The sequence below is a fragment of the Pseudorca crassidens genome, chromosome 10 (assembly GCF_039906515.1).
Source record: "Pseudorca crassidens isolate mPseCra1 chromosome 10, mPseCra1.hap1, whole genome shotgun sequence".
Taxonomy (NCBI): domain Eukaryota; kingdom Metazoa; phylum Chordata; class Mammalia; order Artiodactyla; family Delphinidae; genus Pseudorca; species Pseudorca crassidens.
Genome location: NC_090305.1, coordinates 65,123,754 through 65,136,597, shown reverse-complemented (window position 1 = coordinate 65,136,597; position 12,844 = coordinate 65,123,754). Strand labels below are relative to the sequence as shown.

The window sequence follows — 12,844 nt, the reverse complement described above, 5'->3', positions numbered from 1 at the left end:
ATCCCGTGGGTATTAGTCACCTCAGGCTGCCATAACAAGATACCATAGACTGGGAGGCTAAAACATTTATTCCTCACAGTCTGGGAGGCTGGAAAGTCCAAGATCACGGTACCAACCAGTTCCATTCCTGGTGAGGACCCTTTTCCTGGCTTGCAGACGGCCCTCTCCTCTTGTGTCCTCACATGGCAGAGAGAGAAAAGCAAGCTCTCTGGTGTCTCTTTTCATAAGAGAACTAATCCTATCACGAGGGCCCTACCCTCATGACCTCTTCCAACCCTCATTACCTCCCAAGGGCCCTGGCTCCAAATAATATCACTTTGGGGGTTAGGGCTTTGGCATGTGAATTTCAGGGGGTGGTTTACAATTTAGTCCATAACACCATGTCTCCCCATTTTCGTGACTGCCACAGTTCCAGCCCAAGCTAGAGAGGGGAAGGTCGGGATGTTAGTGAGAGTTCATAGTCAGGAGTTGGTACAGGATCCATGCCCACCCTGTCTGCCTTGTCCTGCCCACCACCTTGACCAGCCCAGAAACCAGGCAGGTACCTGCCCCAGCTGTGGCCACCCAGGGCCAGCCCGTCAGGCTGCTGGGCCATCCTAACCATACCCTGCCCAGCAAGGAACCAAGAAGGGAAGTCATGTGGAGGTGTTAAGTTCTGAGGAAGATGTGGGGAGATACGGCATTTAGACAAGATGCTCTTACCCTGCCACCCATTCAGTGCTGGTGTGTCTCTAAGCTCATTCCAGATTTATGTCCTTTTCCTCTCCTGACATTCCTGTGAGGGAGCTAGCAGGGCAGCTTGGAGGGGGCACTTACTCCCTGAATTCCCAAAGCCCAGTGAAGCCCAGCTCTGCCCTGCAGGACCAGACCCCTTCTGTCAGGAAAACAGGCCAGAGCACTGCAAGAGCCAGAAACATGGGCCATGGCCCGGGTGTCACAGGCCTGGCAGCTGTTGGCAAGGGCAGGAGTCCTTGGGTAGTGAGTGCCAACCAAGGGGCCTGGACCAGTGCCACAAGTGGGGCCCCTGTCTCCCAAGGTGGTCCAGGGCTCTCCTGAGAAGCTGCCTTGATGGTGAAGAGCCAGAGAAGGGGTCCTCTGCCTGCTCACCCCACACCAGCTCCCTCAGCACCTCTGCTTTTCAGTGGGCTGGGTTTCTGACTTAGACACTACTCAGACAAAGGATTCTGCTGCCTAAAACAAAACCACACATCTGGTCAAATCTCACTGCTCTACAGTGGAGGGAGTAGAGGCCTGGAGAGGGACAAGGACTTGCCTCGGGTCACACCCAGGTCAGGATGAGGTCGTAGTAGGGGCCAGGGGAGTGAAAGTGTCTGCTCTGGGCCAGGTGGCTCTTCTGTCAGCTCCCCAGCTTCAGGACTGACTGTCTCAGGGACGCAGACGCTCCCGAGAGCGGGCCTTCCCCATGGGGCTTACTGGGTCAGGCCAAGCCCCAGCACTTAGACTGCCCCCTGCCGAGCTGTAGATCCCACAGCCACTGAGTGAGCCTCCAGACCTGGCTTTTCCTCTCACCCGTGAGCAGATAGAGGCACAGGAATGCCCAGAAAACCCACGGCCAAACCAGGCCTGGACTGAGGCCCCTCCACCTGTGCAACCTGCATTTTGCTCTCTGAGGAGAGGAGGGTCTCCCTGTGGTGTCATCAGGCCTTCGTGCCTCAACTCTGAGTCCTTCTGGTCCTTCCAGACTGTGCTGGGTACTGTGCTTGGCACCAGGATGCAGACACCCGTGCTGTCCGGGAAGAGGGACGGAGAGCAGGGAGTGGTGTGTGTGAGGGAGGGGAAGCCGGCAAGGTCCAGCCTGCTGAGGAGGGCTTTCCTGAGGGAGAGCTGGTGCAGCCAGGTGTGGGAGAGGACGGCCCCTGCCATGGCCTCGAAGCCAGAGAGGAGCCCTGGGGGTGGCGAGGGGCAGCCCTGAGCCCCACGTGTCCCTTCTCTTTCAGAGTGCAGCTCCTTCTCGCCACCCACCACAGTGATCCTCCTCATCCTCCTGTGCTTCGAGGGGCTGCTCTTCCTCATTTTCACATCAGTCATGTTTGGGACCCAGGTACACTCCATCTGCACGGATGAGACGGTAAGCAAGTGGGCAGCCTGCTCACCATCTACCTCCACAGCTGGGGTGGGGGGAGGGCTGCTTGCAGGCCAGACCTGGGAGCCCAGCGGCCAGGCCCTGGGTGTGCAGGGCACATTCCTCCATTTGCAGTGACTCGGGATCTTCTTCCTCCCCACTTGGGACTGGCACTCACATCACACCAGGAATGGGGCCCCGCAGCCTCGGCAAAGGGTTCCCTTTTGTTACGAGCCCTTCCACCTTCCCGTGATGGTTCTGTCTTATACACGGCTCTGGGTCGGGCATTCTGCTAGGCACTGGGATGCCCTTCCCATCCAGTGGCCACAGGCTTGGAGACAGGTGGTGGACAAAGGCCACCCTGACCCAGGTGGCACAGACAGGGTCGGCTTCCCAGAGAAGGTGCCTTCACGAACAGGTCCTGAGGATGGAGTCAGGAGACAGCTCAGCTTGAGCCCCCAGAGCAGTGGGCAGCAAGACCCGGCTCTGGTCCTCATCTGCTGCCTTCTACCTGCCCCCACCTTCCGCCCTGCTCACAGCTCCTTCTCTGGGAGCTTTGAAGCTGCTGGCCCAGCCAAGCTGGAGCCCATACCCCTGGTGCCACTGCCACTACCTCTCAACCTTCCTAAGGTGTCCAGAAGCCTCCAGGTGGTCAGTCCGTGGCTGTGATGTGGGCATTTCTTCCCTGTTTGGGTTTGGGGTCTGGGTAAGGGGCCCCAGGAGGAAGGGCAGCCCTTAGCTCTGGGGTGAGGTCATGAGTTCCTCCTGGCTTCCCAAAGTCCCCTTCAGGTAGCAGCTCTCAACAATCGTCTAGGGTTCTCTGGGGGAACTTCGGCCGATTGGGTAGTCAGCCTTAGATGGAGGCTCGTAGGAAGACTCAGTTGTTGCTGCTGCTGCTGAGGCCCCATTCCTGTGGGTGTGGAAATTCAGCATGTGGAGAAAGACGATGCTGCCGGCTGCCAAGGCACCACCATTTGGATCTGCGGCAATTCCCCATGGTTTAGAAGGTTGGGTGCCTCTCAGCACCTTTTTTCTTTTATAAGCATTCATATCATTATAAAAGAGTGTCTGTAAAAATAGTAGCCAGTGGTGTAGGTCCAGCTGTGTATCCATGCAGTAAATGTGACAAACTTCTCTGCGTAAGACCTGCAGGGAACCCAGAGGTGACTATCTGGCCCTACCCGCTGTTGGGACACCCCCCCAGGCCACACAAGCCATGGTCTGGGGGAGCTAGAAGGAAAACTCTCATGGCCCTGGTCCTAGTTGTTCTTCCCCCTCAAGGGTACTCCTAAAGGGAGTCACATTGAAAGGAAAGGAGAAAGAAGCCAAGGGCCTGCAGCTCATGGGAAAGGGCATCTTGCCCTTGGCCTTTATTGTCCCAGGGCCCTAGGCTGTGAACCTAGGTGTCTGACCGGGACACCTGTTTGGGATGCATAGGAGAGCCAGGAGGGCCCATGACCTCCCACTGCCCAGACTCAGACTGGGCTGTCCCCTCAGGCTCCACCCCTGCGCCTCTACCTCACAGAGACCACAGCAGACAGGACCCTGGCCAGGCTCCTGCCAGGCTGCTTCCCCCCTGTCCTCCGGCCCCACCCGCCGACCAGCTCCTTCAGGAGAAGGGAAAAGGGAGGGATCAGCCTGCTCCCCCAGGCCACATTTTTCTTGCGAGACTTGGCCAGGGGGTCGTGCGGGCTCTGTGACAACTGCTGAGGTGGCCTTGGGTCACACTTCTCCCCAAAGGAGCACAGGAAGGCCTTTGCCGGGGCTGAGGCTGAGGCTGAGCGGTCTGTCCGTGCGGCCCTTCTAACCTATACTAATCCCTCTCCTTCCTCCTCTGTGGTGACCTCTCCCTCCTGTTCCACCTCCTCCACTGTGCCTCGCCAGTCCTGCTAAGCAGGGCGCTCCTTGGCCTCCCAGGCTGGGGGGCCTAACAGCACCAGAGCTGGTCCTTTGACTTGGTTCTTTTTTTTGTCTGCAAAGTGGTCATAGTAGCTTCAGACTTACCATGAACCGTTCCCAAATTAATGGCCGTCCTTGGCTATCATGATCTCAAGCTCCCCACCAGCTGAGGCTTCCTGCGCCCCAGCCTTCACAGTGCTCCCGCACACACAGCTCAGAACCAGGCCTGAAGCGCCTCTGCAGACCCAGCAAGGACTCACTTAACAAAACACTGGATTGCACAACTAGGAACAGTGGCTTAGGGGCCTGCTGACTTTGCTCATTTGTCCCTTCCTTCCTGGAGGGACTTATACATGTGTGCCTATATGCCCACCCCCAAAAAAAAAAATTATGATTTTTTTCTTTAGCACTTTTTATGAGAGAAAGAGAAGAAAAATGTACTATGTAGATGAGCTTCGTGGCTTTAAAATAAGGAAGCATTTACTCGATTCACCTCAAGCTAATGGATATCTCTCCCCCAAAACCACAGCAGTAAAGTGCTTGACTGAAAGTATGATTGTTCTTGTTTTCAGGGAATAGAACAATTGAAAAAGGAAGAGAGAAGATGGGCTAAAAAAACAAAATGGATGAACATGAAAGCCGTTTTTGGCCACCCCTTTTCTCTAGGCTGGGCCAGCCCCTTTGCCACGCCAGACCAAGGGAAGGCAGACCCGTACCAGTATGTGGTCTGAAGGACCCCTGACCAGCATTGCCACTCAGACACAAACCACATCCCAGCACTACCATCCAATCCGTTCTCATGAACGTTTAAACCGAAAAAGCAAAACAACTACTCTAAAACATTTTTTTTAATGTCTCAAGTAAAATGGCTGAACATTGCAGAGAAAAAAAAATGTCCCCATGTTTTATTTTTAAAAGATCATCCTTTCTATTTTTTTGGTGACCGAAGCTGCTTTTCTTTTTTCCTTTTTAAAATCACTTCTCTGATCTCTGGTTTCCTCTCTGCTGTCTGTCTGGCATGACTAATGTGGAGGGCGCTGTCTCCAGGCCATGCCCCCTTGTACTAACTGAGTCGTGACACTTGTGCGTGGATGGACCGGCCCGGACACCTGTTTGGGACGCATAGGAGAGCCAGGAGGGCCCATGACCTCCCACTGCCCAGGAGGCAGTGGCGAGCGCCCAAATGGGAGTTAAAACCTCACCGAAGATGGATGCTTACTCCTTGTGACCTGAGAGGGCCAGGATCAGGGATGGAGCCCTTAAAAGGGTCCTTGACACAGTGGCCTCATCCCCCATGTGAACACGATTCGCCTCCTAACTCACAAAATCAATTTCCTGCCTTGTACGTTATGGGCTCTGGGTGTGTAGAATGACTTGTGGGGTGGGGGATGGAGATGAAAGGGGTCTTATTTGTATTCTGAATCACCAGTTATATTCCAACTCTGATTATTTGGAAGAATGTGAAGAAGTTTTTCCAGTTCAAAATGCCTTATACAATCAAAGGAAGAAGAAAATGACCCAGCTTCAGGCGAACTACATTTCCCTCATTAACGTTTGCTTCTTCTCTGACCTCCCCACCTCCCTCCCTCTCCTAGCGAGGTGTCGGTTAAGCAGTGTTACTGCCAAGTGAAACAGCCTCAGCTCCACCGTCAACCCCTTCTTCCTCATTTTGTAAATCCCTGCAGTGGGTTTACTTTCTGACATTTTAGACCCATAAATGTGCACATACCCATGTCTTGTCTGTATTTTAACCTGGGAGACCATTATCCTGCGTGGGCTGACCGTGATGCAAGGGCAACATTACAGCCAAACATTTTAAAGTTGAGAGATGGCCATCCATCCACTGGAATCGGCAGACACACCTAAGCCTGTGGCGCTGAAACTGACTAGCTTTTCTTTCCATTTGCATACTTGTGTGTTGAGTCTTATTTGAAGGAGGAAGGGCCTGAAGACAGTGGCGGGAGGTGAAGGGACAGGGAGTACGCATCAAATGCAGAGGTCGCAAATCCGAATACCATCTCAACATGGATTTGTTTTTTTAAGCGATCACCACAAACCTTTTTTTATCTTTTGCTTGGGGTGGGTTTGGGGTGAGGTTTATTAAATCAGCCCTGGGTGAGGAGAGACTTCATCTAGCTATGTGATCTTTCAGAAAAGTAAGTGGAACATGCTGCCTCTTTTCAATTCTGTCAGTGCTTCCACATGGAAACAAAACGCAATAAAATTTTTCCAAAACCTGTTCTGGCTGAGCTCCCATCTCTCACAGTGTTACCCCTCAGGGAGAGCCGATTATCCAGTCAACGTGAGTGTGCTGTGTTTGGGCATTTCTTTCATTGCTTTTAAAGGACATGTATGCATGCTTCCTCTCTTGAATGAGGTTTCTATTGTGTTGCCGCTAAAGGACGTTTACAGCCCCGTCTTGGACAAGGTGCCCCCACCGGGCCTCTCTCCTCTGGCTCTTTCTGCTGCCTGCGTCCCTTCTCTTATGGTTGTGGGCTCCCAGTTGCTACAGAAAAACTCATCAGGTCTGTGGAGTTTGCTTCTAGGGTTGGGCCTGGGAGAGAGACCCATTTTCTTCTGCCCACCCAGCAGAAGGCAAAGTCAAGCCAGAGGAAATCACTGGAAGCTTCCACACACGCCCTGGGACATCGCTTTGAGGAGCTCTTCACCATGCCTCGGATGTTTAGCCAAGGAACCCTGTGACCTTTCCTAAGTCAATTAACTTCGACCTGCCTCTGCTGTGCTATTTACGCCATGGTCAAGGCTGTGATCTGGGCTTTTTTTTTTAATGCTGCTTTTAAATCTCCTTTATAGCATTTGTTTCCCATGTGCTTTCAGAAGAGAGAGTAGGACTCAGGGAATATTTTTAAGTATTTGGATGCCTCAAAGTACCCCATCTTCAAGGGCATTTTTTTAAGTGACCCAAGTTGGTTCTTCCTCCCATGGAATTTCTAAGGAATACAGTAGATAGTGCTGAAGATGTATTGAATTTTTTTCAAATCCTAAAAATAGAAACTCATCATTTATACCTAAGCATACCACGTATATCTTTCCCAGAGGGAGAGTCTCCTTCCGACATCCTGTATGATTTTGTCTGGGTTTTTATGAGCCCTTTGGCTGAAAGAACGAATTTTCCCCAGTTCTCAAGCCAGAGTGAAATGCTATACTCAGAACATAGGAATAGCTCAAAATCCTCTGTGTTCTTCCTATTTCATCTTGTTGAGATGGAGAACGTTTTGCCAGGAGCACAATGACTAAGGAATGTGGCTGTCTTCTGCAGCATAGTGACAGGAAGAAACAGGCATCCCTGAGCCCTCCTCAGTATTCCCAGACGTCTGATGAAGGAGGACACCTCTACACAAAGGCAGCCCTAGCCTTTTGCTTTGGCACAGGAATCCTGACAGCACTGAATGGTGTGTGCATGGGAAAATGAGACAGTAGTAGCCACAGTCTTTCAGAATGTGGGCTCTGAGGAGTGGAAAGGAAAAATAAAGAAGAAGGTGACTTGGCCAGTTGGATTAGGTGACTCCTTCCTGCCTGTCAACTTCCTGTTTGTGTTCTGTGTTCGTAGCAACCAGACTGACCATGCAAAAGGCTTAGGAGCAAACAAATCTATGCATATTTGCATGGGCTTGGTGACGTCATGCACAAAGTGGATTCGGGTAGAAATGTATGTGCTACGTCTCCTTTTAATCATACCATTTCATCTTTGTAATACTTTTTCCTTGGAAGAACCCAAAGTGAGACATGTTGAGTTACCAGCTTTTAAAATCCAACTTCCTGGGGGCTTCCCTGGCGCAGTGGTTGAGAATCTGCCTGCCAATGCAGGGGACACGGGTTCGAGCCCTGGTCTGGGAAGATCCCACATGCCGCAGAGCAACTAGGCCCATGAGCCACAACTACTGAGCCTGCGCGTCTGGAGCCTGTGCTCCACAAGAGAGGCCGCGACAGTGAGAGGCCCACACACCGCGATGAAGAGTGGCCCCCGCTCGCCCCAACTAGAGAAAGCCCTCACACAGAAATGAAGACCCAACACAGCCATAAATAAATAAATAGATAGATAAATAAATAATCCACCTTCCTGATGAGGTAGGTTAAACAATGTTTATTAAACACTTAATGTGAGGTTGGCATCACACAGAAACCCCAGACTTTGAGAGGCTGGGCTGGGCTCTCCCAACTAGGCCAATGGGTTTTACGGTTTTCTCACTTGAAAACTTGTAGTGCATATGCCTCCAGGGTGAGCCAGCCAGTAGAAGTGAGGGGTTCCAACCTTAAAGGGGACCTTAGTTGTCAAAGATACGTGAAGAGAAGAAGATTTTACTGGATTCCCTCTTGCGAATCTTCTTGCTGAGGATGTACTGAGGCAGTGCACCTCAAAGTGTGGTCCACAGACCAGCAACATCCTCATCACCTGGGGACTTATTAGAGATGCAGATTCTCAGGCTCCATTCCAGACCTGCTGAATCAGAAACTCTGAGGGGGTGGGGCAGCAGCGATCTGGATTTTCACAGCCCTCCCGTTGATGGTGACGCATGTTCAAGTCTGAGGATCCACTTGGGGCTTGCAGGGGTTGCCCAAAGGCCTGCTGATTAAGCGATCCTGTGTGCTGCGGGGCTCAGTGTGGTGCTGGATGGGCTGTGCCCACTGTGAGCCCCTCTTCCCTCATAACCAGCGGCCTCCCCAGCCAATGAATGCTGAGAAAACAAGGAAAGTATTTGTTAGAAGGAGAGCCAAACTGTTAGTCTGTCCAGCAATCTTTCTCCACATCTTATCTGGCCAGCTGGTTTCTGGAAGAACCATCCCAAAAGGAGACAGAGTGAAGCCAGGGTCCTCCCAGTGGGAGCAGTGGCCAGTGAGTGATTAGAGCCTGGCGCGGCCACGCACATGAACGTCCTGGCCTTTGGTTTCCATCTGTGGACCTCAACACCCATGTGGCTTTTTCTTGTATCTTTTAAATACATATTTGCCTGAGAATCACCTAACAAAGGATAAAGGATTCACAGTGAAACAGAAACAAGCCACTGACGAGTCTACTCTCCCAAACCAAAGACTTCATTCCCCCACCCCGCTTTCTCAAGAAAAAATCGTTAATGACTTGAGCCTCGTGATTACCCTAGCAAAACTGAGTGAGTCCCAGGGATCCCTCATCTGCGCACACGGGAGCTGATGACGCCGATCCAAGGAATTATGAAAAGTGTTGCAGAATAGGGTTTGCAAAAACCTTCGGGGGGAAGACAACGTGCTCTGACATGGACATAAAGGATGCCCTGAATTTCTGCAGCTGAGGTCATGGGGTGATGGGGCCTTGGGCCCTGGCCTTGGTCTTTGGTTCAAATCCCTGCTCAGCTACTTCCTTCCTGTGTGACCTTAGGCAGTAATTTACTTAAGCCTCAATTTTCTCGTCTGTAAAATCAGGGAGATAATCTAAATCACAAAATTGCTGTGAGGATTCAAAGAGAGAAATGAATGTAAATGTTAGGATGGTGTCTGGCACATTGTATGGCTTTAGGGAATGTTAGCTCTGTTGAAGCTGTACTTTCAGACCATGTACACAACTGTTCATGATGTTTGAGATCAGTGTATTGGTTTGCAACAGAATTTTTTTAAAGAAATAAAAAATAATGCATTACACCTTGTAAAATACATATTGTTTCATGAAACTTCAGGGGGGAGTGGGGCGGGTGTGCACGCGTGCGCTCATATGCAACAGAAGCGTATTTCCTATTGTGGGCTGCACTAAAAAGATGTGAAACCACTGATGAGAGAGTTGTCTGGCCATCTCTGAGGAGGACACATTTGCATAAGCTGCAGCACCTCCAACTTTCTATGTCTGAGATGCAGGGAGCAGGGGGACCTCCTGCTCTTGCTCCGTGGGCCTTAGCTGAGTCCTTACAGAGCATGTGCCTGGGTCTCTACCTGCTGGGGAGCCGTAGTCCTGGTACATTCATTTTGGGGCATTCGTGAGTTTGTTTATAGATCACAGCTCATGTGTCACCCAGGGAGACCAGGCCCAAAAGGCCCAAGTCACACACTCCCTGCAAGAGGTGCTGGTTTAGGCTGTTGCCCCCTTACCAGGGATCAACCATTCTTGTCTGCATGAGCCTAAAGTGGGTATCACTGCTGCCTCCGCAAACCTCCAGCTTAAGAACTCTGCCTTCAGGACGCCTTTATATCCACACAGAACTCAAAATTGCGTCCTACCAGGAAAAAGAAACCCCACTGGCTCCTCCTGAACCTGAGGGTCCAGACCCTCAGCCTTTCTTATGCATCAGATTCGTTTGGAATATTTTCTCCTCTTCAGACCCAGAGCTGACACTCCTGGATGTTTACTTAACTGCTGAGGAGGTTCATCTGGCCAGGCTCCATCTGGAACATTTTTACGAGCTTGCTGAGGAGGTTGAGTAGAGACCAAGAGTGCTCTTCTGGGAACACGCCACCACAGGGGAAAATCATCATCCTGTGGGCTCTCTTTTTTTTTTTTAATTAAAAAAATTTTTTTTTAAATTTTTTTGATTGAAGTATGGTTGATGTACAATATTATATGTTACAATATATGATTGAAAATTTTTAAAGGTTATACTCCATTTATAATTATTATAAAATATTGGCTATATTCCCAGTGTTGTACAATATATCCTTGTAGCTTATTTTATACAGAACAGTTTGTACCTTTAATAACTTACTCCTATATCACCCCTCATCTTTTCCCTCTCCCCACTGGTAACCACTAATTTGTTCTCTATATCTGTGAGTCTGCTTCTTTTTTGTTATATTTACTGGTTTTTTGTATTTTTTAGATTCCACATAGAGGTGATATCATACAGTATTTGTCTTTCTCTGTCTGACTTATTTCACTTAGCATAATACCCATCCATGTTGTTGCAAATGGCAAAAGTTCTTTTTTTATGGCTGAGTAATATTCCATTGTGTATATATACCACATCTTCTTTATCCATTCACCTGTTGACGTACATTTAGGTTGCTTCTATGTCTTGGCTATTGTAAATAGCGCTGCTTTGAACCTTGCGGTAACTTTTTTTTTTTTTTTTTTTTTTTTGCGGTACGCGGGCCTCTCACTGTTATGGCCTCTCCCGTTGCGGAGCACAGGCTCCGGACGCGCAGGCTCAGCGGCCATGGCGCGCAGGCTCAGCGGCCATGGCTCACAGGCCCAGCCGCTCCGCGGCATGTGGGATCTTCCCAGACCGGGGCACGAACCCGTGTCCCCTGCATCAGCAGGCAGACTCTCAACCACTGCGCCACCAGGGAAGCCCTGCGGTAACTTTTTGAATCAATGTTTTTGTTTCTTTCAGATATATATCCAGGAGTGGAATTGGTGGGTCATATGGTAGTTATATTTTTAGTTTTTTGAGAAACCTCCATACTGTTTTCCACAGTGGTTTCACCAATTTACATTCCCACCAACAGTGCACAAGTGTTCCCTTTTCTCCACATCCTTGTTAACATTTGTTATTTGTATTGTTTTCGATGATAGCCAGTCTTACAGGTGATATTGTAGTTTTGATTTGCATTTCTCTGATGATTAGTGATGTTGAGCATATTTTCACGTGCCTGTTGGTCATCTGCCTGTCCTCTTTGGAGATCTGTTTATTCAGGTCTTCTGCCCATTTTTTAAGCAGCTTGTTTGTTTGTTTGTTGCTATTGAGTTGTATGAGCTGTTTATATATTTTGAATATTAACCCTTCATTGGTCATATAATTTGCAAATATTTTCTCCCATTCTGTAGATCGTCTTTGTTTTGTCGATGGTTTCCTTTGGTATGCAAAAGCGTTTAAGGTTAATTAGGTCTCACTTGTTTATTTTTGCTTTTATTTCCTTTGCTCTAGGAGACAGATAGTGATTTGATAGGGATTCCGTTGAATCTGTAGATTGTCTGGGGTAGTGTGGTCATTTTAACAATATTAATTCTTCCAGTATAAGAACATGATACATCTTTCCATCTGTGTTGTCCTGTGGGCTCTTTTGCTTCATTTCCCTCTGCAGCTTTTCTCTGCCTTTGAGTGAGGATTTGCAGTAGAGTTGAAAATGCATTGAGCAGAGAGAACACACCAGTTCTCATCCTGGTTCTGAGGCACAACCAGCAGGATGAGCTTCGGCCGCTGTCACAGCCTCTCAGAACCCCTGTCTTCCCCTATAACGAGCGTTAGTACTAACACCCGCCTTCTCTCGGGGTGGTTGTAAGGACCCACAGTCACGGCTTTGAGTGAGCTCAGTCAGTGCAGACCCAGCCAGTCTGTCATTTCTGGGTGTCCCCTCTGCAGCCTGGTCTGCCAAGTGGCCACATCCCAGCACCCCTGCAGTCATGGTTAGAACGCCTCTCTCAACAGGCTGCAAATGATCACCCAGGAAGGGAACCCAGAATCCCCAAAGCAAGTCACTCAGCTGGCCATTGCCGCTCCCGCTAAGGAGGGAGGCCTGGTGAGGGGCCGGACCGTGAATAGCACAGCATCCTGTGCCCCAGACCCACGTGAGGTTCCCTCAAGAGTTGTGTCAATAAGGTCCATTTTCTGAAACAGCTTTTTTGTTCTGATTATAAAAGTCACATCTGCTTCTTGGTGAAAATTTGGAACATGTGGGAAGTCTACAGAAATAAATCAAATCTAAAATCCCATCCCCAGGACTTCCCTGGTGGTGCAATGGTTAAGAACCTGCCTGCCAATGCAAGGAACACAGGTTCAAGCCCTGGTCCGGGAAGATCCCTCATGCCGTGGAGCAACTAAGCCCCTGCACCATAACTACTGAGCCTGCGCTCTAGAGCCTATGTGCCGCAACTGCTGAGCCCACATGCTGCAACTACTGAAGCCCGGGCGCCTAGAGCCCATGCTTCGCAACAAGAGAAGC

The 12,844-nt window shown here is 49.9% G+C and overlaps 1 protein-coding gene across 4 annotated transcripts in view; it reads left to right on the top strand.

Annotated features, from left to right (window-relative positions):
• Positions 1–12,844, top strand: part of ZDHHC3 (zinc finger DHHC-type palmitoyltransferase 3) — a 59,227-nt gene that overhangs the window by 37,070 nt on the left and 9,313 nt on the right. For 3 of the 4 annotated variants that reach the window (XM_067754064.1, XM_067754066.1, XM_067754065.1), the window contains exon 6: positions 1,959–2,089. In XM_067754064.1, coding sequence (XP_067610165.1) covers positions 1,959–2,089 — 131 coding nt within the window. Of the gene's footprint in view, positions 1–1,958; positions 2,090–4,554; positions 6,222–12,844 lie in introns of those variants that run through there. The other variant, XM_067754067.1, reaches the window with a different exon arrangement.